The sequence below is a fragment of the Aspergillus affinis genome (assembly GCF_023601865.1).
Source record: "Aspergillus affinis strain CMG 70 chromosome Unknown NODE_69_length_187866_cov_87_282759, whole genome shotgun sequence".
Classification (NCBI taxonomy): Eukaryota; Fungi; Ascomycota; class Eurotiomycetes; order Eurotiales; family Aspergillaceae; genus Aspergillus; species Aspergillus affinis.
Window position 1 is genome coordinate 90,198 of NW_026515850.1, and position 26,830 is coordinate 117,027.

The following is a 26,830-nucleotide window of genomic DNA, read 5'->3' on the forward strand; positions in this document are numbered from 1 at the left end:
GACCTCTTTCATGAACAATTAGAGAGAGGTTGACTTGCAATCATCCTCCTGAATCTCATATCACCTTATATCCTCCATTGAATGCTACTTAATTATCGAAGGAGGCTCGGCTGGACAGAGACCCCTTCTCATACGCCAAGTTAAATACAAATCATATCACAACTAACGCTGTCTACGATAATCCATACTAAACGAAAATCAGTCACAATGGCTACCTCCTTCCAACCCAATGTGCACTACACCTTTGGCTCTCCCCTCTCCCCTAACTCACTATTTGGCCCTCGCCGCGTGTCAAGCATCCTAGAACACAACAATGGGCCTAACGGACCTATTCAGTCTCCTCCATCCAGAAGAAGCTCGAGGAAGTCGAGTTCTGGAGAGGTTTCGCAACTTGCGAATGTTGTTGATTCCCTCACTCGTCAAACTACGGATGGAATGGATGCTGTTCTCTCAACAAAGCTCATGAATGCCACTTACCCAGTCCTCTTGGACTTCATTCGCACTGAACGAATGAGTAAGCTACCCCCCGAAGGAAGTAGTTACGATAGGGTCCTGGTATGGGCGTCCTTGTTCGTGGAACGCCTCCATTCCTTCGAATTAGCTATCGAGGAATTTGCCGGAGATAGTCCCATGGCTGCACAGCTCGCTTATGGGCATTGTGCAGTTTTGCTGGAGGTAAGCACGTCATTGATTTGGGCTAGTTCTCATGGTTTAACAAGGTTTACAGCTTGGAGAAGAAAATGCTTCGGCACTTATGCTCCTGTTTGGATTCTTTTGCAGTTGCTCAACGAGCCTGGTGAATCTTCTGGACCGCGTCGAGTTGTTCTCCGTTTCCCAGGATATCAAGGACCAGCTCGTACTCGCGTTGGCCGACCTGGTCACCTTGGTAGTATCCGTTGCGACCCACTTCCATAAGTCAATCAAGACCCTTACCTCGGAAACTGTGTCTATTGATATATATGGCACATTCCCTGGTCCAATCGAAAGCTTTCGCAATCGCTGCCAGCATGTTTCGGAGTCGATGTGGAGACATCAACTCACTCGCGAAGGCCTTGGGGGAGATAAAGGTATTCCAACTTCCATGGGACCTCCAGTTTAAATGTATGCTGATGAAAAGCTCATAGTGTCCAACGTAAAATCTATCCAACACTGGCTCGAACCTGAAGACCCTGTTCTTGCCAACATGGTGGATTCCATGGCACACCTCGCTCAGGAACGAGAGGAACTAACTTGCCTCTGGTTGACGCCCTATTTGACTCGATTTATGAAGGGCGATCAAAGGAAACTTGCGATCAGTGGCAAGACCGGATCCGGCAAGACCATAGCCTCCTCCGTCATTGCCGATAACCTGCAGTATCCTATTGGAGGAGTCAGATATACGTCAGTTTACGTGCCAATCAGTAAGTTGTAAATGGGTCTCTCTGATTGCTGCGTCTAACATCAATCAGATGGACGTGTTTCTGCAAGAACATCATCACGCGCGATTGTCGAAACTATTCTCCTCCAGATATTCAATAAGCGTATCGGAAATGTTCGTCTTTATCAGATTCTTGCGGAAGCGCATGAACGTTGTCAGAAGACGACGGATGAAGAGACATACGACAATATTCTCTGGACCGCTCTTGGTCATGCCCTTGAATCAAGCCTGAAAGGTGCCAAAGATCTGGTACTCGTTATTGACGGCTTGGATGAAGCGTCCTGTGGGGAGCAAGTCCTGTCTCAGCGCCTGAACGAGGCCACAGCAAGCAATGTCAAGCTTATTACACTCGGCTCCCAGCAGCACACTACAACTCCGGATCAAACTGGCCTTCGCGTCACGCCAGACCTTGTTTTTGACGATGTGGCGGCAGTGGTCCGGAGTGTGCTCCGACGCAGTCATGCTTTCACGCAAATGTCAGAGGCCAAGCAAGAAATTGGTGTGAACCGAATCACTCAAGCTGCCGATGGTTCATTCCTGTGGGCGAAGCTTGTCGCCAAACGGGTGGTTGGAGAGAGCCCCCACAATGCGCAGGCTTTTTCGAAGGCTGTAGAAAGCCTTTCCAAGCCGGGACAGACTATCACAGATCTTGTATCTCCCAGCCTGTCGTCTAAGACGTTGAGCGAGGATGGAAGGAACGTTCTGGGCTGGCTCGCTTCTGCTGCTCGTCCTCTTTCCCAAGAAGAGCTCTCATCCCTTCTGGCCATTCAAGTTGACAAGGGCATCATTAGAGAACAGAGCACGGACATGTCTCAGATCCTCAAACCTGTCAGCTCATTGGTGTTCTTCCAAAACGATCTTGTGTATCTGCGACACGCCGAAATCAAAGCGGCTATTGTAGAGGTTCTGGCTCATGGCAAACCCTCGCAGGGCGTGAAAGATCGAAACCTTGACTTGGCGCAACGGTTGCTGGTGTATACCAAGAATCAGGTCACCAGGAACCAGGAGCCGTCTTTGGCCTCTTTGGATTCTCATCTCACTCGAGGTCTGCTGGAAAAGCATCCCTTGCTTGATTTCGCCTTGCGCTACTGGATTGACCTCACGAAGAATGCTCTTACTTGCAACACCGAGAGCGAGATCACAAGTGCAGCAAAAGAACTTCGTAATGTTATTCCTACTTGCACGGCTATTCCTCTGTTGGAGACGACGGTCTGGGAGACGAAACCAACGCCAGTCCTGATGTCCTTGCATGACGTTCAAACTCGCCTGTATCAGCACATTCTCACCCCAAACCATCCCACCACCCTGCAAGCGATCTTGTGTCAGGCTCTCTTCTACCGAGACATCTATGAATCCGCTCCGTCCAAAACCACCTGGCTCTTCTACTATGCCACCAAGATCAGTCAAGATGTTCTGTCGGTCAGCCACCTCGTCACAATGCAGATTGCTAAAAGCTTTCTGGACATTACCGCGGAGCAAATAACAGACTCGAAAACAGAGATCATGGTCAAGCGTGTGGAGATCATCCAGGTCCTGGTTGAGTGCTACAAGATCCATTATGGATCCACGAGTGAAATCACTCTCACCACGATGAATGAGTTAGCAGAGCACTACCAGCTCATCAAGGACGAGAAGAAAGCGCAGGAGATCACCAAGGAGGTCCAAAAAGCTTCCACCGTGGCCGACTCCCACTGGAGCGCCTCCCGACAGTCCGACGACTCTCTGCGTGTGCATCTGCACGGTCGCCATGCCAAGCACACTGTCACGGGCGTAGCGCTTGATTTGAATGACATAGAAGAGGATGAGTTGATCGAATCCTCTGCTCAGTATGACCTCAAATCTCGGATCGCCCATGCGGAGAGGCAGGTTTCGGAAGGCAATGTTCCAGCCGCTGAGCGCACATACGTCGAAACATGGCAGCAAACCAGTGCTCAGTATCGACGACATCGCTCTGCCGAATGGGAGCTGAAGAATGCCCAGGCGGTGCTGGCATTTTCCAAATTCTTGCAGTCTCAGGGCAGGAGCAACGAAGTTGCGTCTGTTCTTTCGGGATTCTGGCAGGAATATGACCGAACCACATCGAACTCAGAGGCCGTGGTCTCGCAGTTTGTCGAGGTCGCAAAAGTCATGAAGTCGGTCGGCCTGTCCGTGTTGGCTCTTGATGTCTTCAAGAGCTGTTCCCAGTTCTACCGGAGCTCCGGCAACTATCAGAATGCCACCTACAAGAGCATCCAACAGAACATTCAGTCCACATCCAAGGATGTGATGCAGCTGGCAGGTTCGTCCAAGTCAACAATTTCCGAGAGGACCTTAAAAGAGATTGTCTACAGCGATTCATTTGATCAATCGTCCGTATCGGCGGCCAACACCCTTGTTGAGACCTATATTTCTCAGCACAGATGGCACGATGCTACCAAGACTTTGAAAAAGGTGCTACAGGTCATCTGGCCGGCATTCTTTGCCCCGTCTCTGCAGGATGTCGTACTGCCGGCTTCCCAGGTTGATCATTGCGTCGCGCTAGCAGAACGATTGGGCGACTGCTATCGTTCCAGACGGCGACCCGCAAAGGAGGAAGACAGCCGACATCGGCTTTACCACGCGGTGCGACACGACCGTCAACCGGGCGATAAGATGCTTGACCGGACGACGACCGCCCTGCTCCGCGTTTATGAGCGTACTTCTCAGGCGGAGAAGCAGATCGAGCTACACAAAGAATTGCTAGATGACTATACCAAAAGCTACGGCGGTGATCATCCGACAGTCATCAAGAAGCTCTGGACCTTGGCGGAGCTTAGCCCCAGCCCGACTTCCGTTGAGTACTACCGACGCATTGTGCAAGCACTCAATAAGGACTCAGATACATGTCACCCAGATGCTTTCGAACCCCTCCTTCTAGTGTCCAACGAACTCTGGAACCACGGGCGGTATACGGAAGCAGTGCCGCACTTTAAGGTCATGTTCAGTGCCCTACGCAATTCCAAGATTAGCCCGAAGCTTCATGATCAGGTCTTTGTGCGGACCATGTTCAGTCGCTACGTCCAATGTCTACGTGCGACTCAAGCCAATTCCAGCGTCCTCCATGATGTTGCTTCACAGTATCATCATGCCTGTAGGTCTTTGTTTGGCTCGTCGGCATCCATTAGCGTTCAGGCAACCATGACATTCGCCAATATTTGTCAAGAGTCCAAGCGATACGAGACTGAGGCCGTTCGTCTTTACGAAGAGCTTCTCCAGATCAAATCTGATGAAGTGGATCACCACGATGTCAGAGCCACATTGGAAGCGATTTACGAGGAACAGGCGGCCGCTGTAGCCACGAAAGCCGAGACCGTCAGCTCTGAGCAGATGGCTCGGGTGGTCTCTATCCGAAACAGACGTCTGTCATCGGTTCGTTCGAACTACGGGTGGGCCCATGAAGAATCCCTTTCTGAGATGCAGGATTTGGTTTCTCTCTATTCCAAGAGAGGGCAATCTCAGGCAGTCCTTTCATTGCTCCGTGAGGGTACTGTGCAGACACTGTCTACCGAGAAGTCATCAACCAGATTGACAGACGCGGCAAAGAGCATTGCGTCCAGCTATATCGCCTCGGGTCAGGTTCAACAGGCACGGGAGCTCACTCAGGAGCTGTACCGGCAGATCATTGCCAAAGATACGAGCAACGCCAGGTCTGTGAGCTTCGACTTGTCGTCCAAGCAACGCGAGAGCCTTGTGTTCCTCGCTCAGATGGAATATAGCCTGCGTGATGATTCTTCGGTCACGTTCAACGAGATATTTTCGTCCCTGGCTACAGAGTATCTCTACTACGAACAATTCCGCACTGAGTTGTCTTCCAAGTCCAGCACCGTTCAAAGCGTGGTCACCTGTGGATCTCGCCTCTACGGATTTCTTCTATCCCGAGGCCGTCAGTGGAGCGCGTCCCGAGTTGTTGACCAATGCACCGCATACTTCCTGTCCACCGAGGGCAAGAGTTACGCCACTGCGACGCAGGCGAACGCCTTCATAACCACTTTGCTGACCTATTTCACTACGCGTTGGTCATATGACTTCCTCCGCTCCGTCGCCATCGCCAGCTATGAGCAGGTCATCCAGCTTCTCTTCAAGCAGCAATACCAAGCAGCCTGCGACGAAGCACTCACTGCATTCCACTACCTCCAATCCCACGATGGCTTCGCCTCCACCACGATGATGAAGCTCGGCTTCAAGCTTGGTCTAGCCATCTCCGGTCGCGACATCTCATCGTCCCTCGACCGCTCAACCCAGCAAACCATGCTCAACAGCTCGTCGACCATCATGCACGAGATCATGTCTCTGTTCAAGGCCCGGCAGATCGACCTGACACAACTCGACCTGACCAACCTCAACAACCTCATCGGCCTGCTCGACGACCAACACGACTACCAGAACCTCGCTTGGGTGCTCACCTCTCTCTGGAACAACCGCGACACCCACAGCACCTCCCAGCCGAAGTATGTCCTTGCTCTCGGCCGCATGTTGATCATCACCCGCTACCTGGTCGGCGATTACTCCGGCGCAATCCGCCTCGCGGAAGACATCGTCTACAACTGCGCCCGAGTCCACGGCCCCCGCCACCCGGCGACCATCGAAATGACCGTCCTCCTATCCCAGATGTACACCAGCGTGGCACAGGGCTACCAAGGCCACAAGGAGAGCCGCGAGATGGCCTTCCGCTACTACAAGAAAGCCGCATCGCTGCATGAAAACGCTCTCCGAGTGTTCGTCGACCCAACCATCTCCGCTGACCTAGACGAGGGGTTCGAGTCGGGATTCGCGTCCCCCGGTCGCTCTCCAAGCCCCGGCAGCGAAGACGACGAGGGCAAATACGTGCGCCAGCATCTGCACCTGTTGAAGTTGGCCGTGGAGCGACTGGGCGAGTGGCCGAAGGAGTACTCGGAGTATGAGCGGCTGAGCTCGGACGTGTTCAAGGCGTATAAGCAGGATCTAGACGGCGTGGAGGGCGTGGAGAAGTGGAATTTGAAGAATTTCGGGTCCGGGCGCGCTGAGGCCGCGGATGATTTGATCATGGCGAATAGTACCGGCGCCAGCAGAGGTGTTCCGTCGTATCAGGAGCAGCATGCCATTGCTGTTTGATTAAAAGTCCAGTTTTGTCAGATTGATAAATTTACCGCGTGAATCAGAGTTACTTAGTTCTTCATTGTGATATTCTGTCTCATAGCCAACTCCAGTACAAAAATGAACAAGCACATTTATTGGGATCGATAAGGTCAAACAATGACCTCCCTGACACGATAATAAAATGTGAAACCTACTTGAAACCGACATAACAATCCCAATACCTAAACAATCTATTCCTGCAACCCTCGAAAGAAAATGATATAAAAACCCAGACAGATGACGTCACCGACCCAATTTACTCGCAGACGAGTGAAGTCACCGCAAGCTCCAGGAATGAGAACATCCCTCGAACCAGTCTCCATTCTAACTGTTTCCCTGCCCAATGATATTCCACAGCTGCAAATGCCCAGTTACAACTGGTTATATGACATCAAACAAAGTCATTCGCCACTTTTATGCTCCGAGGGGGTATTTAATTCTGCGATTCTGGTCTTACATATACCTGGGCTTAGTTTTTTTTACATCAGATCTTATTTTATTCTACGCTCACACCTCGAGTCCTTCAAACGAGCAAACACCACCTTCCAAGATAATAATCTAAACACCTTTTTCCGAACCAAAAAAACAACCACGATGTCCGAATACTACTCCTCTACCTCCTCGTCCTCCTTCTTTTCCTCTAGCTCGAGCTCGAACTCGAACGGCCAGGAGCAGGGCTACCGCACCGCTACCTCCTCGCACACCGCGCCCGACGGATCGAAGGTCGTGCGCACCGCTGAGCAGGATCTCGGCCAGCCAGCCGTCTTCGAGGAACGTCGGTTTGATGGTGATGGCCAGGAACGACTGGTCGGAGATTCTACTACCGGTGGACATGGTGGGGCCCGGAGGATCGAGAATGCTGATGAGGAGTAATTATTTTAATGTTTGATGTTGAAGTAATGGTGAGTTTATATTTTTTGGAGATAGTGTTTGGTAAAGTTATGAAGCTAACTAGTTGGTTCTTGATCAGGATGTAAAATTTTATCAGATCGGAGACGAGGTTGGGATAACCTTGATGCGTGATAATATGATGGGAATTTGATGTATGATTAGGAGATGAAGTCATCATGAATGTATGAATTGATTGTATATTAGCCTTGTTGCTAGGATATCCCACTTGAGCTCGCTATATCGTGGTCTTCGTTTATTCCCGCCTGTCCGTTGATAAGTAATGTATGTAGGTCGTATATGCATGTTCTCACTCCAACCGAACACGTCCCCGTCTCTCCTGCCACCGTTCCTTCACCTTCTCAATAACCACCGGAACTCGATACATCCAATGACACAGCATGCCTGCCAAGAACCCGATCGCATCGTTTTTGAACCCAACTAACAATCCCACCGTCACCAGCATGACCGTCCACCGTTGCTTGCGATCCGCATCACTCAACATCGGCGACACATCCTGCATTGCATCGGCGCCGAGCAAGCCATGATACGTTTTCCCGATGTCTCGGGCCCCAGTTGTATTCAGGCTCTCGCCGACACTCGCCAACTCCAGTCCCGCAGCGATGACCATGACACCCAACAACGCGGACGGGAAACGCTTCAGCAACTCGACCAGCGACTCGCCGAAGAAAATTCCAATGATGAGTTTCAACGCACCCAGGAACACAACGCTGGATCCCGACCGCGCGCCGAAGCGATACTGCGCCGCCAACCCTCCGGACCCGTGACACACCGGCATCGCGGCGAACCAGCACCCGACGAGATTCATAACCGCGACGCTGAGTCCAATCGACGTGATGGATGGCGTGTGCACGCTGGGCAGTAAATCGCTGGCGAGATGCACGACCGCCACGACGGAGTTCAGCGTCGTCAGGGGAATTTGGCCGATGCCGGCGTTGATAGCGCCACGCACCCATTCCGGCCCGGTCGGGACGAAAACGAACGGATGCCAGATCTCTAGCGAAGGGAGGCTAGCTGCTATGGCGCTACGGATAATGGCAAAGATAAGGCCTAGGATGAAGACGATCAAGGCGTAGGGGGTGGTGCGGTACACGTTGGTCACGAGGAGGAAGATAAAGGCCGCGATTGCCCAGATCAGGTTATCGGCCCAGGACGGATGGACCCAGGAGAGTGACGAGAGGAGACTCGTGCCCGACGCGATAATCAGGGACAGTCCGGCGCCGACCTGGATGCCCTTGATGACGGGGATGGGGATGACATCGGCGAACCACTGCAGGAGACCGGTGACGCTGAACACCCCAACACAGGCGCCGACGAAGATGCCGGCTGCGGCGATGGATCCGTTACTAAAGGACTGGGCGAGAGCGACGGCGGCAATGGCCTTCATGGGCTGCACCGGCAGTGGGATCCCGAACAACAAACCCGTCAGGATGTTAAAGATGCCAGAGAAGATTAGGGTGCTGGACAGCGAGACGGTGCCATTGACGGCGAGAGCAATGGCGATGGGGAGGAACGTCCCCAGATCCCCCAGGGAGCCGGATATCTCGGATACATAATTTCGACGGAAGGTCTTGAGGTTATGCTGGGATATTTGTCGCAAGGAGTAGGTCATTCTGGCGGAGGATGATGAGATGGAGGATGATGAGGGTGAAGCGGAAGAGCGGCGGTCGGGGAGGAAAAGAGCGAAGCCCCGCGCCATGTGAGGGGGTGCCTTGCTGCCTGCGTTTTCCCCCTTCTCAGGCCATGATGCTGTCCTCCAAGATGAACGATCAATGACACCTCGGACTCAGTCCACGTTATCGGCTGCGTTTTCCATCCAATTGTATTCTCCTCTAGTCATTAGCGAAACTATTCGGGGTGGCCAAATTGGGCCTCCACTTGGTCTGTTAGCGCGCGCCATTCATGTCAGTGGCACGTCATTCACCCTGGCCACTATGGGGCACTGCGGGATATATTAAAGTACTCCGTACTCTACTGTGTAGAATGTTGGAAAACAGTTCGATTTGGGATGATATCGTATCGCTGCTGATGTTCCAACTCTTGTTCTACGTCACTGCCTTATCATGCGCAACATTTCAAGTCCTACCCATCCCCTGGTCATCATGATATCATGCTGTGCGGCTACGGATACAACTTTTGCGTGGTCTTAATGAAACTAGAAGAAGATAACCTACCACTGAGCACCCAATTTTGAATGGTTTTGGTGCGTGGTTCATGATGTTAGGGTGCATTGGCCCCGATTGACCGCATTTAACCAGGGCCCTAATTATCAAGCTACCCCAGCCAGTAGTCAATTGGATAACTACATACGAGTCTGATGCTTTCAATGACCAATGCACACTGAGGGGACTATCTCAATGGCATAGGGAACCAGCTCTAATGTCGTGATATCCTTCCCACTTTTCACTATGGACTGGGACGGTGCATACACCGCCGGTGACATGGCCGAGAACTCCTTTGGTCCGGCTCCAACACGGCGATCAGACCTCTCCGTAGCGATGACTGGTTGATGCGCTTTAGCCCCGGTACATTTGCCACGCGGCCGCTGGCAACATAGGCTGCGGAGACGCTCTCTCGGATGTGTGTCAAGCCAGCCAGGACCAACTTTAATAGAACAGGTTGACCTGCCAGCTGGACAAGGGGGTCGCAGAATCCTCTATCTGCACAAACTCCCCGATCATGTCCTGGCCTTCAGGCGTTTCTCGGACCACATTATCATCGACCAGGATGCGCAAGCCCGCCGAGTTGACGCGAACTACCCGGATGATATTTTCTGGCGGGATCTTCTGAATTCGAGAAAGTCGCTTAATGAAATCCGCTAGAGTTCGTTGGAGTAGGTACACGGCATGGTGGTAAGCCTCGATTTGACCGTCGGTACGTCGAATAACATAAAAGCAGGCAACTATGAGAAGGAAATGTTAAGGGTCCATTTCACATACGGTGCGTCTACGGTACTCACCGGCACGTTGATGGTTGCCTACACGGCTACGCATCGGTATGTCGAGTGTTGTTAGTGGTCGGTTGGGGGAGCTGTCGACATTCGGGTTCATGGAGCTGGCCTGTTGAGGTGTCACGAGATGAGTAGGTGCGACGCCGGAAGCGTTGGGGTCATTTTCCGCATGCTGCTGTAATACTCCCCACTGACCATCGGTGCTTAGCTTCGAGGATAGCCCTGTGCCGGTAAGAGAACGCACTTCCTGCAGAGGGCCGAGTAGGGGATTCGACAACAGAACAGGGAACCGATCAGGATCGTCACGTTCGTCACATGGCAGCGAGAGCAGGCTATATGGCTGGGAAGATGAAAGCATCATCTTGAGAACGAACAATACCTTCTGAGGGTCCTCATCGGTGGCAAGAGTGTCAGTGCCAGGGGGGTCTTGCGTATTGTGCAGGTCGGTCGGGGCGAGCTGCTGTACGCTAGCCTCGGAGCCTCGAGCGACCAGGGGGAGTTTCCCGCGTCTTCTTTTACTGGAGCCACGGTTACCGTCGGTCCCAGAGTGAGCGATAGACTCTTCGACGCGCTGGATTGCCTTCTTAAGCTGTGCGATGTCATTCGCTATCTTCCGTTCCGATCCGTGGTCTCGGAACAACTTAACCTTACAACAAGACATCTCCGGCGCAGAGATATGGGGCGGATGATGAAGCAACAAGTCTGTCGAGACCACTTCTGTCTTCGCACATAGCCGGAGAGGTGAGCCTCTGACTCCTTTGGACAGGCTGAAGTCGGTAGATAGAAAGTTGAAGAGAACGTGTAGTTCGCAGCCAAATCCGGCCGATTGCGGATGACTGGTCCAGGCAACGCAGAATCCGTCCAGTGAAGAGCTCTCGAGCTCCATGCGATTCTCAGCAAAGCCCATGGTGTTGGGCTTCACATCAACAAACTCTACGGCCGCGAGCTTGGAGTTAGCCTCACGAGCCTCAGCTAGCCCGCGCCCCTCCATCCAAATCTTCCAGGCCGCTGCGGGGTCAGCACGTTGTTTATCATCGTCGAACGAAATTCGGACATGCGTTCTATACCGGACAGAAGACGAAGTCAGAGGGGGGGCCGTGTCGACAACTGAGACCTTATATGCTTGGCGCCGATTCAGATAGGTGACGGGGATTTCGCATTCCTTGTTATAGGTGGCCGTCGGTGCATGCAGAACTACCTGGTATCGAAACGATGACGACTGGGTATAACTAAGAAGGTGATCATTAGAATCTACCTCGCGGGATAAGAAGTGGAGTGGAGAGTAATACGGTGCCGAGGTGTCGGAATGTGCAACGCTCGTCTTCGGGACGGGCTCCAGAGGGCCGAGACCGGCATTGGGGTCCTGTAGCATGAATGATCTGGGTGAAAAAGAGGGTTGTTGAAAGAATGGATTGGAATTTCGCCAAGAAAACACGGGGCGGTGAAAATATTCGTTCTGGTATGCACCTGCACCGTGTGCATGGGGGTCGGCATGCTGCCCACCAAGCATCCGCCCCCAAGGCGATAGTGTCGCGGGGACAGAATCACACTCACGCATCGGAGTATGCAAATCTCCCGCAGGGCTATGGAGTACCGCACACATACGACTCTTGAACAGGGTGCAAGAACAGTTCTGCCGACTCAACGGGGAGGACGCGAAGGCAGGGTTCGGTATGAATAACGCTGGGCTGGAATCGAAAGTCGGCAGGGCCTGCCCGCTGGCACTGGAAGCAGCGGTCTGGTCGGGCTGAATCCCCGTCTCAGGGATACACGAAGCGGTGGTAACATGACCGAATTTGTTTTGGAAGTCACTGATCAAGAGTTCATCTGGCTTCTGCCCGCTCCTTTTGATGGTGGAAGCCAAAACCAAAGTTAGCAGGCGACTCCGGGGGTCTCGGAGAGGGGATAAGTGACAACTGGCGCGAATACCTTTTGCGAAACATCCTGGGAGGCTGACTTGTTACTATCGGGCAGTTATGCCCTCCGACTCGACCTTTCTTCGTCTTCTCTCGTCCTCTTTGATTTAAAGAAGCTGTTCCTGGGAGAAAAATTCCAGGGACCGCGGCTTAGCTCCGGCCAGGGTGAAACTGGGCCTGGGCTGCCACATTCTCCAGGGCAAAGGCAAACGACAGGACGTTGTTTAATTGCCTGGAAGGAACATCCGGTGGCACAAGCCCTAGTTATCCTTTCCCGGATTAGGCTGAATATTAGTAACTAATTCTGATTGGGGCGGACGTCTCCGTCGCCACCAGAGATCAAAGCAGGGAGTCGGTTCGGCCAGTGAGCGCTCGTTGGGAGAAAATGCCAACCCGTCTTTCATATTATTGAAGATCACTAGTCTCCGAGGTGGGGAGTTCTATCTCTGAAGGCCTGGTAAAGTAATGTAACAGAGTAATCCGCGATAACTAAAGGTGCCGACGCACGGCAAAATTTTTTCTCGGGCAGGCGGAAAGCGGCCATGGCCGTTGCGTGGGCCTGCTTGATAAATGTTGTCTGATCTCCGGTAGCCATCTCATGTGGCCCTAGATCCTATTCTCACTGCTATGGCCGTTCAGACAATTCGACCTGTCATCTTTGACCTGTGGACAGGTTTTCTGTCTGCTGAATGGGCATCGAGCGAACTAATTGAGGCGCCATGTTCCTAATGCCTATCGACGCCAGTTCAGATGTTCTGTGTGCATACATCCTGTCGGGTTACGAATATCCTTTGATACAAATCTTGTCCAGATGCAAGTCGGCATAACAAGGGGGCGGAGTTGTCGTCGGGATAGAGCTGGTGGAACTCCCGAGTCTTAGCGGGCGGAGGGAGCGGGAGGAAATATCACCCTCATCGAATAATCGATTGCAGCATTCCTCAGATGACTTGGCAACGCAAAATATAATTGGAGCATCCAGATGATGTTCATCCGCGCGAGAAAGTTCTAGACGCAGGTCTCGGTGGCAACTGATATCATCCGTTCAGGTGATCTGAAGTCCGACTTACCACATTCGTCTTTTCCTACGTCGAAATGCCGATTTGCGATTCCAACCGAGTTGAACTACCCCGGATATGGTTTGATTCGATCGAATGGCGTGGTTTGGAACCATAACATCGCGTGACAGACGTACTCCGTATTGCCTATTGCCACTGAGGATTCCCGTCGCATTACCTAGTCAGATATCCTGTTGACTGGGCTTCAACTTTTGTCAGATGCCACTTGTTGGAAAAAGAGCAGCCCAGAGGAGCGAGAGGAATTGGGATAGACCGTGGGAAATGGCGAAAATGTATCTGATCTCAAGATAAGATGGACTTTGATGGTTGTTCAGGAACCAGGAACTCCCTGATCGACCGTGGATGCCACGACGCCACGAGGAGCAAAAACCACGTTTTTGCCACCTTATTTATAGTGACGGTTTTTAGGTGTAGATCGAATGGGTCCCGATGAAATGATTCAAGGGAGTGACTTGATGCCATGATGAGAGAAGGGAGGAACCCCCGGGAGTGTTTCGGGCAAGAGAAGTACCGAGACAATCACCGTCCCACGTGCAAAGTTCCCTCACTACGGCATCACGACGCTTTGTCCAAATACTCGGAATTGTGCGCAGGATTGCAAGAAATATTGATTGCAAGGGTATGTCTAAACAATCTCTCTCTCTCTCTCTCAATATATACAAATCTGCCATCGGGTATATTACAATCCTATCACTCTAACCAAGCCTTAACAGGTACGGCCACATGATCGCTCAGCCACTGCTCTTCTAAGGGGGTCTCAATATCGAAGCCATGGATTCCATCTCGCACTGTCAAAGCGATCTTACCCTCTGCCTGCTGCCCCCGAGCCACCTCGCGAGCCTTTTGCACAAACCTCTCCACGCCGTCTACAGGAACAATTGTATCCTGTCTCCCATGCATGATCGTGATACCACCCCGGGGAAGCTTGACATCTGGCTCATCTAGCTTTTCAAGGGGATAGAAGCGGCCCCGTGGCTGGCCCTCCGTCCCGCGCTCGTAAATTCGTTTGAGATCTCCAAAGTGGATGGCAGCCATCATCAACTGGAAACGCTCAAGTGAAAATCCAGTCGAAACGACATCCCCCGGTTGAATCTTGCTTTCATGATCACGCACCAACGTCGCCGGAAGAGGCGGCTCTAGCGGCGGCGGGCTCGGTCCACCAAAATGTGCTGACGCCATGTCGAGTGCAGGATAACTGCCCATAGCGGCTCGGAATTCGTCGGGATGCGACAGTGCAAGATTGATGCTCAGCAGACCGCCGGCGGATTCACCGGTACTGAGGACTCGGGTGAAATCAAGCTCTGTCGGGTTCACGGAAGAAGACAGCAGGTCCGCCACGGTCGACGAGTGCAACCAAGTCCAGTATTCCTCAACATCCTCGCATATCTCCGTGGAGCTGGACTCTGGCAACAGTCGGTGGTTAGCGGTAGCAATGACCGCGTTGTGCTTCGCCGCCAGCTCCAGTAGCCACGTGGGGAACCATTCTTTCATGAGGGAATCCCCGCATACCAAGCCACCACTGTGGAAGCGGACAATCACCGGTCGCTTTCCAGTGGACTTGAATTTGGGGATCACAAAGTCCGCTCGGATCTCATGGTCATGGACTTTCTTATATGTGGTCTGAATGACATCGAAGTTGGCGAACTTGTCGAGATTCACAATCGAGGTGGCCATGGTGCCGATGGGAGAGAATTCGGGAAGTTACACAGGATTATGAGGAAGAATGAAGAACTGGGATGGACCTAGACAATTGACCAGATTCCAACGCGTTTCTCAATGGTGAAGCCGGAGGGGTTTGGCCGGTTTGCACTGTTTGGCGGACCCTCCAGAACAAACACGACAAACACTTCGGACAGCGTCTCGGGCAATCATCGTCCGTCGCTCGACTCCTTCCTCTCCACCACGTCTGACTCATTTGTCAATCCTCGCCTTTTCAGAGACCGGATACCGAGATTGAATACAAACATGCCATGGGGGCCGAATCTAGTGAGGGTAGAATATGGGAATATGTCTCAAATCAACAGCGATCAAGCAATCTAGTCGGGCCGACTAGGCAGCTGTTGCCTGGCTCAGATATCCCCGAGAATATCTCCGAATAATTGGCGCTCTTGAACCAATCCACCCCTCATGCAAGCTACTCGATTCAAGAATTTGCATCCACATCGCCTGGGGACCATGCAACTGTTCTTCTGGACCGAGAGACAATCGTGCACTTCTAGCAAGCTCTTATGGGGAAGCGCAAGAGGAACCCGAGTCTCTCCTTAGATTTAAGTATAAGCCGGCAATAGAGTGCGGGGCTTCGGTATCTCCTCCCGAGATAAAGCTGTCATTTAAGGCGCTGTCGCAAGCGCAACCGTTACAACATAACTGGATGCTCAATACTACAGCTAGTATGGCATCCAATCGCACCAGACCAGTTACCACATTCCAAGGCCGATGTTTGATCAACGGATCAGCATCTGCCGAACTACTATACAGTTCGACCAGCCTCAGTTTCTGGGGCGGAGTAAATCCCGAGACGGGCGACGTTGTGGATCACCACCATCCCTTGCGAGGTGAATGCATAGCTGGTCGGATCCTTGTTATCCCCTGTGGTCGCGGATCCTGTACTGGCAGCACTGTGATGCTCGAGCTCCTGCTCAACCAGTGTTCTCCGGCGGGTTTGATATTCGAGCAGGCGGAGGAAATATTAACACTAGGTGTGTTAGTGGGGAAAGCTCTCTTTGAACGCTCGATCCCTGTCGTGGTACTTTCATCTGCTGGTTTTCATGCTCTACGTGACTGGCAATTCGCAGCGATCGATACGGGGCGGGTTCAGCTTAGTGACGTGCCTTTGTCAACTCCAGCATTGCAGCTCTATTCTATAGGTAACCAGGTTGACCTCTCTGAGTCGGCCAAAAATGTCCTTGCTGGAAAAGGTGGTGCGGCGGCGAAAAAGGCCCTCAGTATAATCCTTCAATTTGCCGTCATTCAAGGTGCGACCCGTCTTATTGATGTCTCGCGCGCTCACATCGACGCTTGCATCTACACCGGCCCAGCTAGCCTTACATTCGCACAGACCTTTCAAAACCTAGGTGCTCAGTTCGTGGTTCCGACGACGTTGAATTCTATATCGATTGACCAGCGCCGATGGAAGGAGCTCGGGATAGATCCTGAGCTAGCATGTCAGGCCGGCACACTTGCCAACGTGTATCTTTCCATGGGCGCACAGCCCAGTTTTACATGTGCGCCGTACACTCTGGACAATGCACCGAAAGAAGGCGAAAATATTGGCTGGGCAGAATCAAATGCGGTCGTCTTTGCAAATAGCGTTCTTGGGGCCCACACGCAGAAATATCCCGATTTCATTGACGTGTGCATCGCTTTGACCGGGCGAGCTCCTTCAGCCGGGTGTCATACGACCGAAGGGCGTCGTCCGAGCATTTTGGTTCAAGTACATACGGACATAGGCGCGATCGATGATTCTTTCTATCCAGTCCTGGGGTACTTGATCGGGAAGATTGCCCAACATCGCATTCCTCTAGTTTGTGGAGTTGAACACCTATCCCCGCATCGAATAGATCTCAAAGCCTTCAGCGCTGCCTTCGCCACTACTTCCTCTGCGGCAATCTTTCATATGAAGGGAGTGACTCCTGAATCTGGACAATTCGCTAGCCTCGAGTCTGATCTGCCCCAATTTGAAATCACAGCCTCCGAGATCCAAGAATGTCGACGAGCCCTGAACTCCGCCACCGACCCATCTGTCGGCCTCGTCTCTCTCGGAAACCCTCATTTCGCTATCGAAGAATTCGAGCGCGTATCCCACCTTTGCAAGTCACGGAAGAAATTGCCATCTATCGAATTCATCATCACCACCAGTCGTAGCACATATGAGCAAGCTTCCGCAGCCGGGATCATTACCATTTTAAAAGAATTCGGCGCGACAATCATCACAGATACATGCTGGTGCATGCTCGGGGAGCCCGTTGTACCGAAATCGGCCAGGAACATCATAACAAACTCGGGTAAATATGCCCATTACGCGCCTGGAATGGTCAATCGGGGCGTTCATTTCGGTAGCCTGGCGCAGTGCGTGGATGCCGCTTGCACAGGGCAGTTTATTGATCCGTTGGATAGTTCTCAGTCAGGGTTACGATGAAAGTTGTTAGTACTCTCCGGTAATGTGCCAAATATATGACCCCCGTGGCTTGAGTTTATATAGAGGAGACCCGGCGCCGGGGCACTCCAGTGGTCAAAAACGATCAGATGAGTAAAAACTCCCTTTCTGTAATGAAGTATGTCCCTATATTCTGTGCTGCATTGGTGTCTCGATAGTCATCACTAGCTTGGCCATAAAAGGATCCCATGCGGTCAAGGGCCGTTGAAGGACCCCGATTCGGCACAAAGCCTGACATCTCGAGTGCCTCGTATGCAGTCATCAAAGCAAGCCGTTGCATCGGATCTGTCTAGGCAGCTTCACTTGGAAACATGTTAAAGAATCGAGGGTCAAATTGCCCTGGTTGGTCGATGAAACACCCATAGGGTGTTGAAGTATTTTTTCTCCTTAGCGTCGGCCGTCGGTGTTTGTCAATATCAAATCGACTTTTAGGGACCTGCAGAAGTTGGCCAACTCTCGCATTTACATTGAAAAACGACATAAAAATCATGCGACTTGGGTTGACTACCGTTTCATGCATATCCCGACCTGTTTCCAGCAGCCCCAAAGTTGATCTGGCGTGTCTGCCCCGGGAAATCGACAGCCCATACCCACAATAGCCAATGGGGCATCCACAAATCCTGGAGATGGATCCCACTTCCCCACCAGATCATGCAGCTTATTAATATAGATAACAGCTTTTGTTCGTGATCTGAACGCCTCCTCAATGCCCTCCACCCCAGTGGAAGGACACACGACAGTGATGGTGAGAGATGAAGTATTGTTGGCCAGATTACAGGACGCGAACTTCTCAACGAACATATTTAGCCGAATTGGGCTGTACATGCTGCTCTTGACGGTTTCATCGAGGAGGTCAAGGGCATTATCCGCCTTGACAGACCACCCGCTGTCATATATCACATTTCTCAACACTGGAAAATCCGCTAGCTGGTTAGAGCTAACACTGCATCCACGCAAAAATTGCGCGAAATTCCAGTCCAACTTCATATAAGGAAAATGACAGGGCCCAAAAATTGGAAGCCGTTTTACAATTTTCTCAGTACCCTGTCTGGATAGATACTGAGTGAATTGTTTCAAATCTGTAGGTGGTCCGCTAACCGTGACAGCTCGAGGACCAACAACGCCCGGCCAACACATTTGATTCTTGCAGAGATTTGGCTCTTTGTTATAATTTTCCATGATAGGCGATATCACAGACATTGTTGTATTGAGCAATGAAATCGACCAACTCGGCATCTTATTTCAAGGAATGGAAGATAGCTGACCAGACCTAGCCACATACACACCGATCTGAAATGCGATAGAGATACCCGGGACTGCTAGCTGCATAAATTGATCAAGACCTGAGCAGCAAGAGAAAACAGCCGCGGCTATAGAGCCCGTACAAAGGCCTACCACGTGGGTGTTTTCATCGATGGAAGGGCAGCCGCTTCCTTCAAAATAACCGATTTCGCAGAGATTCCTATCGTTAGCGCAGAAAACAAGAGTGAACTATTTTTTAGAGCTTACTAAAATACATGTAGTAGTTGAGTGATATATAGCAAGGCGCTATAGACGGCAGGATGGTGCCGTTCATCCCGTTCGTTGTATTCTCGCAGCAAATCATGGATAGTATTAAAGCTTAGAGATAGACCGTCTTGCTCAACTGAGGGTAATTGACGGACCTGAAGCTTTAATGACCGACTTGTCTCCTCAAGGAAGCGTACCTGAGCGTTGCTTCGTGTGGCACCTTGCAGAAGCTCTCTCAACCGAGGTGCGAAGTTTCTAGTTTGATCACCAAACAAGATCAATCTTCTATCTGCTGCCGTTGATGAATCCATTATCTCCCCTTAGAAAGTTGACATGTCATCTTTTCTTTATGACGGGAGGTTTCAAATTCCTCCTTTAAAAACGCTTGTCCGATCTACATTGACGTAATGGCGCATTGGACCGTTCGTAGAGCTTGAAAGGTTACACCGATCACACCCCGAGGGCTTCATGTTCCTTGAAATAGTACTTCAGATAGATTCTTTTGCAAAATGACACCAGTAAGAATAATCAGACCCTGAGCATTATGGCACCCTCCTCTCTTTCCCACCTTGCTGGGTTGCCTGAACTAGGCTGGACATACCACCATCGTTCTTGAACCCAATCAACATGACCCTAGAGCTGGGAGGTGCTGGGTAAGGTAAGCACTACTTCTCACTATGCATATGTGCGACGTCAGAACGCATCTTCATTTGCCAGCCCCGGTTTTCAAAGGAGTTGTTTTGAGTCTATGTCATGCGCATGCAGGCTCGGCATCAGAGTCCCACCAGTTAGATCGCCATCTATACGCGACTTCGCCAATAGTCTTGGTTCTAGATATTAAAAACTCGATCGTGTTCGGGAAGAATTCCCTACCAAGTCTAGAACACACTATAGGTCAGCCTCGTCTGGCTGAGCTTTCCATTTATTATTCCGTAATCTCTAATCCCGGATTATGCCGCCTATAAATGTTCCGATGAATAATAGGGACTGCACGCCCTGTGGGGAGTTGTTAATCGATTACTACATCCCATTTTCTATTTGATCCTTGCAATCTGCACCGACCGAAGAGTCCGCCATCTAGTCTTCAAGCCAAACCACAATCATCCTCCGCCAACAAAAATGGCTATTCCGGAAGAATGCACCGTACTCGTTGTCGGTGGAGGGCCTGCAGGGTCATACGCCTCATCCGTACTTGCACGTGAGGGTATTCACACCGTCATGCTGGAGGCTGACACATTTCCTCGTTATCATATCGGAGAGAGCATGCTTCCTTCGATGCGCCATTTTTTGCGATTTGTCGACCTTGACGAAAAGTTCCGTAATCATGGGTTTCGTGTCAAGGTGGGTACTTGACATATTTGGATCACATTGGGTCTAACACATCTTATAGAACGGCGCCACTTTCAAGTTGAACTCTAAACCCGCAACATGTAATTTTGCTTTCTCCTTCGTCTTTCTCTTCAGCCAGGCGATTTAATATTAGATAAAATATCTAACATGGCGATCATCTAGATACCGACTTCCTCGCACCCGCAGGTCCTGACGGGCACTCATGGAACATCATCCGCTCCGAGGCAGATCAGCTTCTCTTCGAGCATGCTCGAGAGAGCGGCGCGACCGTCTTCGATGGTGTCAGGGTGAAAGACATTGAATTTGTTCCGCACGCGTCCAGCCCGTTAGGCAAGCCAGTGTCGGCCTCGTGGTCGAGAAACGATGGCAGCAGTGAAAACATCCGGTTCAAATACCTCCTCGACGCAAGCGGGCGTGCTGGTATTATAAGCACCAAATACATGAAGAACCGACACTTCAACCAAGGACTGAAAAACCAAGCAGTCTGGGGCTACTGGGAAGGAGCTAGCATCTATGGCGAGGGAACCAAGGGGGAAGGAGACCCTCTCTTCGAGGCAATTTCAGGTATGCATGAATAGTTGGGTTTCTTGCTTTGTCTTTCAATGGCTGACGATCGCCGATCAACTTGTTTTGGTCTCCTGAAAAGACGGTAGTGGATGGATCTGGACCATTCCTCTGCACAATGGGACCACCTCGGTCGGCGTTGTAATGAACCAAGCCAGTTACGCTGAGCGCAAAAGGCAGACAGGATTGCTCTACAGCACCGATCTATACACTAAGATCATTCAAGAAGCACCTACAACCAGTTCACTAGTCGCCAATGCACGTCTTATTTCAGAAGTTAAGTCCGCCTCGGACTGGTCCTACAGCGCGTCGGCATACGCCAGCCCATATCTGCGAATTGCCGGCGATGCAGGTTGCTTTATCGACCCTTTCTTCTCGTCAGGGGTGCATTTGGCTATGCTAGGCGGTCTCTCGGCGGCAGTCACTATTTGCGCATCTATGCGAGGTGACTGTGACGAAGATGCTTCAGTCAAATGGCACACAGACAAGGTTTCTGAGGCATACACTCGATTTCTGTTGGTCGTGATGGTTGTTCTCAAGCAGATTGAGAATCGCGAGGAACCGGTTATTCATGACTGGGACGAGAAGAGTTTTGATCGAGCGTTTGCTTTATTTAGGCCTGGTACGTTCCATTTTGTACTCTTCCACATACCATCACACCTTTTATCTTTGACTAACTACATCCTTGGACAAATTATAGTCATCCATGGCACTGTCAAAGACAACAACAGTAAGCTTACTCAGGCTGAGATCGCACATACGATCGACTTCTGCGCCCACGCTTTTCAGATGGCGCCGACTCAGGAACAAATCTCGCTTTTGCAGAAGCTGCGTGAACTTATCAGCCAAGATAAGAGCATTGATGTACTCGAGAAGTCGCTCTCGCCGGAGGAGCACCAAACCCTTAATGCCATTCGCGCTAGACAAATGATGCGCATGGAAGATGTGTTGCGGATCGACAATTTCAGCAACGATGTGATCAATGGGATGGTACCGAGCCTGAAACGAGGTTCCTTGGGCCTTAGGGAGTATACAAGTGACGATGCCGCGGGCAATGCCAATCTGATGGCTCCTTTAGGTCTCAAGGACAAGAAGCACTCGATGGAAATCCTGTTTTGAGTCAAAACATTCCCTGGCTTGTACGTCGGTCCATGTGTTTCTTAGCATCAGTGTTTGTCATTTCTGTTTCTTGATAAAGCTGTACGGTCCTTAGAGACTATATCTAAATCCTCTATCCTGCGTATCAGTAACGTCTCCGTCCTCGGCTTCGGCCTCACCTGCATCGACCTCGCCACGTCTCTCCTTCTCATCTCTGAATTTATTCTCCTTAGCGCAAATGGCCCAATAGATGCCCACGACAACAAATAATAAACACCATGTCACAATCGCAGTCACAACTCCCTCGAAATACCGCGGTCTCTTTGTCCAAAGCTGCGGCGCCGCGATACATCCAACGCAGTACCCGATGAAGAACAGACTGTTAACGACAGCCCGCTTTGTATTCCCTTTCACATTCGAAGCGCTTAGACTGAGGAGAATAGCCATAACGTCTGATATACACGAAGCCTATTTCGTTCTGGTTAGTGTACTTTGATGGATAGAATTAGAAGAGGGGATGCATACCAGCCACGAGGCCACAATTAGACCCCATTGCGCTGAGAGCGATAGCTTCAACAATAGTATATTGCCTATTAAAGGGGGGATGATCAACAACATCACGATGAGCGATCGCCTGTCAGGGAAAATCAGGCATGCTATCACTGCTATCCATATAAAAGCAATCTGAACAGCCCCAGACGGCGCTGTATGAAGCAGAGTATCGTATTTATCGTAACCAATGTTGTTTATCACGAGGGATGCAAACTATTATACCGTTTGGTAGTTAGTGAACTGTGATCCGCTGGAGCCAGAATAGTCTGCCCAAAGAGCATAATGAAGCCATACCGTCAGGACTGGACTCTGCATTGTAACTAGCAGTCCAAAGCCAAACACTAACCACGATTTCACATCCAACATTGCCTCCTTAAATTGAGGACCTGAGAACCGTCTAGCGTCTCCGCCTTCGTTATCGGCTGCCATGCGCATTCTCAGAACTTCCTTTTCTCTTGCATTCAGAAACCACGCATCTTGCGGGCCGTTTGGCATCAAGACAGTAAATAAGATCCCCGAGAAGGTCGTCAACGCGCCACAGACAAGGAATAGGACACGCCACGGGGCCAGGCCCAACTGTGTGTTCTTACCGATCCCGTACATCAGCAATGCGCCGATCACTTGGGCGAGGCCGTTCATTGTTATCCACAGGCTATATAACGTTAGCGCAATAGCTTACTTATTAATATTAGAGTGGTAGATCGTGCCCTATTCTCATTGCATGGTCCTTCTTCTGATACCAGATACTAGTGATGGTTACAAACGCAGGGGAGACTGCTCCTTCGGCGAACCCGAGGAGAAAACGAACTGCTGCGAAGCCAGGAAAAGATTTTGGGGCGGCGAGGCACATACAAATCGCGCCCCAAACAATTCTATGGCTATCAGCATGGTCCCCTAATCGGCAATAATAGTAAATTAAACCATACATCGTTGCGCCAACAAATTTTGTCAACGGAAGACGGCTCATGAGATAGATGAAAGGGTATTCAGCAACGAGCTGACCTAGTTTCTATTAAGCTGGGGGTCAATAGGGATGCTTTCACATTGACCGACCGAAGTAGAATATCGAAGAGCACCAGGAATATTGGCTGCCTTCGAGGTCAAGATCGGTGATTAGGCCAAACACCGCAGCATAGCTGAGGCTCTGTTTGTCCAGGTCTGAGTCGTCAGCCGGTAAGTCGACAAGGTCACATAGCAGAGCCTACATTGGAAGAAGAATACACAGCATAGCTAAGCCTGTTAGTCATGGGACATATTGCATGCTCTTAGTGATGCTCACCATTGGTAAAATGACCATGTCTATCTTGCGCAGAACGCGCTTTTCTTCCTCTGGTGTGCAGATCTCGCCTTGCATGATGCTTCTCGAGTTTCGATCGGTGTGCTGATCATCTTTCTTTTCGGAATTTGCCCTATAATTATCATCCTTGGTAGTGAGTGCCATGTTGGCGTGTGTCATAAAAGCTGTCTCGAATTGGGGGCCCGACTCTAAAATCGAAATTCTAAAAAGAAAGTCCCTCTTCTTCGTCAATGAGGGCAATCATTCCAATCAAATACCACATGACTCGCGATTGCAGATCGGTTATGGCAAAAGCGGAGGTGGAGCAAATCATGGGCTTAGATTTGGTGCTGGCTCAAGATCGACAATCCGCTGAAGATAACCATGCTTTTAAAATCCAATAGGACCAGTTTATCGCTCGCTCGATGCAGATTCAACCCCCACTCTTGTCCTCCAATGTTCACCCCCCTTACGTCCATTTCCGCCTCGCCTTTGACTCTCATCTCCTCTCTCCATTCATGCCCCCAGCGAGACATTATCACCAGCAACGGGCTAAAAACAGCCCATATGCCAGCAACAAGGGTTGCCGTCCATCCGATTCCAATGCGATCAATCTCCGGCGTTCCAACTGCTGCAGCGCCTGCACCTAGTAGACACCGCACGAGGTTATTTGCCGCAACAGCTGTTGCAGCCCCATGTCGATGCACATCCACCACCAGGGTGCTGAGCGTCGTGAACGCGCCCGTCGTCAAATGGCAAGTGAAAATCAACATCACCAGCGGCCCAGCGAGTGCGGTTTGATAGTCCATAACCCAGCCGTATCCGATAATACACAGACAAGCAGCGTAAACCAGCGGAAGTGTCACCTTTAGCCTTGCAGCTTCGATATCAAACTCGCGAATGTCTTGCTGCTTGTTCTTCACGATTTCCAGTCCCTGCATCTTAGCCTCGCGCTTGAAGTTCCAATCCAAAGCAAATCCGACCGTCCATCTTGAAGTGAGACTCCCAATGCCGAAGGGCAAGTAGCAGAATCCCGCTACTACCACAGGCCTGGAGACATCGGAGCACCATCAGTGCCGCGTAGTTATTCTGTAACGCTAGTCCGATATTTGCGCCGACGTAGATCGTGAAGCAGATAATGTATGCTGGACGACGACCATAGGCGTCGGAGAGGGAGCCGGTGAAGGAGGGTGCGATGCCTTGGAATATCTAGTTTAACTAGATTAGCCTTTGATACCTGCATGGAATTGGCAAGGGATCGAACCAGATATGTCATGACTGTCAAGTTGATCAACGTATTCAATACGTGCATATCCTCCGCTAGGGCTGGCAGAGCGGGATAGTAGATGCTCGTTGGCATTGGGGAGACCAGGCCCGCGAAGGAGGCACCCAACATCGTCAGGTTTTTGGTCCTTTCTGAAAAGACACAATATGGGCGGTCATCTTTGTTATCAGATTTGTCGATGGTTAAGTCCGTGTTCGTGTTCGTGTTTGTGTCCGCTGCTTTTTCTGGATCTCCGGCCGGTGATATCGATATCGAGTCCGAATGGGATTTTAGGGCTTTCGAATCGCATGAGGCGTGGTTGCCACAGAGCTGCAGCTTGTTGGGCAATGCCTGCAAGATGCTCTACAAGTTTTCACTTAGTGTTCTCCAGACTATATATATCTCTCAACAACATCACCTTCGGCATCGTCTTACCCTTCAGAGAATGACTACGTACCCCTAACAGATCCCTACCACGGCTAAAAAATCACTCTACCGCGACTTCAGCCGCCAGGATGGCAAGATAATCTCTGGCTGCGGCTGTCATCCGCGGGTACTCATCCTTGTGCGTCCTCCACCAGGCAAATAACCAACCCTCATCCTGTGTTACAGATTAATCAATTGTTACTACACCTTCCTCAAAGTAGCGATCAATATCTGACCGTTGAATCACTTGTGGTTGCAGCTTTGGTAGAGCACGAGCCTCTAGGCTTCGCCGCTTATTGTCCTGATTAACTTTTGACAAATATTGCTCCAGTGACGGTTTGGCTACGAACGCCGCCAACATTATTTAGAAGATTGAACATTCCTCTTTAACCCTATCTTTGTATGCCTTTCAGGTTAATTGGTAGCATGGAGGATGTGGACGTCGTAAAGCTTCGGTAAATTTCTGTGTTTAGACAATCGACCTGAGCTGAACTTATCGCCCTCGACGATCTCCTGTCTTCGGGCTTCTAGCTTCCTGACATCGAAGTAGGCACATATATGGCCCAGATAACTGATCCCTACGCTCCTTGGTCAATCAGACACACAGTTCTCCAGGGAGATTGAGTCAGAATCCTTACTCAATGCATAATTTGTCACACTGGCATGACCAAGAGTAGAGACATAGAAGTGTCATTAGAGTAGGATTACAGGCTACTGATTATGCACGACCCAATCACAATCTATTCCAAACGGCCCGAGTGCATTTGTTCCCGGTCGATCATGCCTCTCGTATATGCAGTGTCAGATCCCACTTTATCAGAGACAAGTACGTCACATAAGTCCTGTCACGATGACTATTGATGACGTTAGGTTTATCATAGACCTGCCCTTGAAATCTAATGGCTGAAGTATAAAGTCATCCACTTTTACCTCTTCATGGTTAGATCGAAACATACTGGAAGTCAAAATCAAAAGGCTATACCACAAAACCAAGTCTATTCTTGTCTTACTCCGCATAGTTACCGCCATGCAGCTCTTCAGCGCTCTTCTTGCCCTAGCCGCCGTGGCATACGCTGTCCCTGTGGAATTTGATGGAGGACCAATTCATATTCAAATCATGACCGAAAATATTGAAGTATGTCCGGAGTGATCATTCCTTTCTGCGTCTATCATAGCACTGACTATTCATAGAAAAAATGCGGGGTGTGTATTTATCTCCTGTCCCGATCCATGC

The 26,830-nt window shown here is 50.7% G+C and overlaps 8 protein-coding genes across 8 annotated transcripts; 4 read left to right on the forward strand and 4 right to left on the reverse strand.

Annotated features, from left to right (window-relative positions):
* Positions 1-207: 207 nt before the first annotated feature.
* KD926_009507 (uncharacterized protein) lies at positions 208-6,526 on the forward strand (the record flags this gene model as incomplete). Its single annotated transcript, XM_053102152.1, has 4 exons — positions 208-675; positions 728-1,067; positions 1,125-1,400; positions 1,449-6,526. The coding sequence occupies 4 exons, from the start codon at positions 208-210 to the stop codon at positions 6,524-6,526; spliced, it is 6,162 nt and encodes a 2,053-aa protein (XP_052954345.1).
* Positions 6,527-7,144: 618 nt separating this feature from the next.
* On the forward strand, positions 7,145-7,423 carry KD926_009508 (uncharacterized protein; the record flags this gene model as incomplete). The annotated part of the gene is made up of 1 exon (XM_053102154.1): positions 7,145-7,423. One exon carries the CDS (start codon positions 7,145-7,147, stop codon positions 7,421-7,423), a length of 279 nt encoding a protein of 92 aa, XP_052954346.1.
* Positions 7,424-7,748: 325 nt separating this feature from the next.
* Positions 7,749-9,158, reverse strand: KD926_009509 (putative sulfate/molybdate transporter; the record flags this gene model as incomplete). Its single annotated transcript, XM_053102155.1, has 1 exon — positions 7,749-9,158. One exon carries the CDS (start codon positions 9,156-9,158, stop codon positions 7,749-7,751), a length of 1,410 nt encoding a protein of 469 aa, XP_052954347.1.
* A 907-nt stretch (positions 9,159-10,065) lies between these two features.
* On the reverse strand, positions 10,066-12,352 carry KD926_009510 (uncharacterized protein; the record flags this gene model as incomplete). The annotated part of the gene is made up of 3 exons (XM_053102156.1): positions 10,066-10,361; positions 10,419-12,253; positions 12,339-12,352. The coding sequence occupies 3 exons, from the start codon at positions 12,350-12,352 to the stop codon at positions 10,066-10,068; spliced, it is 2,145 nt and encodes a 714-aa protein (XP_052954348.1).
* Positions 12,353-14,091: 1,739 nt separating this feature from the next.
* On the reverse strand, positions 14,092-15,075 carry KD926_009511 (uncharacterized protein; the record flags this gene model as incomplete). Its single annotated transcript, XM_053102157.1, has 1 exon — positions 14,092-15,075. The coding sequence occupies one exon, from the start codon at positions 15,073-15,075 to the stop codon at positions 14,092-14,094; it is 984 nt and encodes a 327-aa protein (XP_052954349.1).
* A 718-nt stretch (positions 15,076-15,793) lies between these two features.
* On the forward strand, positions 15,794-17,539 carry KD926_009512 (aconitase family protein; the record flags this gene model as incomplete). Its single annotated transcript, XM_053102158.1, has 1 exon — positions 15,794-17,539. One exon carries the CDS (start codon positions 15,794-15,796, stop codon positions 17,537-17,539), a length of 1,746 nt encoding a protein of 581 aa, XP_052954350.1.
* A 2,646-nt stretch (positions 17,540-20,185) lies between these two features.
* Positions 20,186-22,099, forward strand: KD926_009513 (uncharacterized protein; the record flags this gene model as incomplete). Its single annotated transcript, XM_053102159.1, has 5 exons — positions 20,186-20,407; positions 20,457-20,496; positions 20,579-20,980; positions 21,063-21,602; positions 21,681-22,099. 5 exons carry the CDS (start codon positions 20,186-20,188, stop codon positions 22,097-22,099), a joined length of 1,623 nt encoding a protein of 540 aa, XP_052954351.1.
* A 90-nt stretch (positions 22,100-22,189) lies between these two features.
* Positions 22,190-25,302, reverse strand: KD926_009514 (putative MFS transporter; the record flags this gene model as incomplete). The annotated part of the gene is made up of 7 exons (XM_053102160.1): positions 22,190-22,546; positions 22,925-23,282; positions 23,680-23,831; positions 23,910-24,113; positions 24,380-24,956; positions 25,003-25,115; positions 25,171-25,302. 7 exons carry the CDS (start codon positions 25,300-25,302, stop codon positions 22,190-22,192), a joined length of 1,893 nt encoding a protein of 630 aa, XP_052954352.1.
* Positions 25,303-26,830: the final 1,528 nt, after the last annotated feature.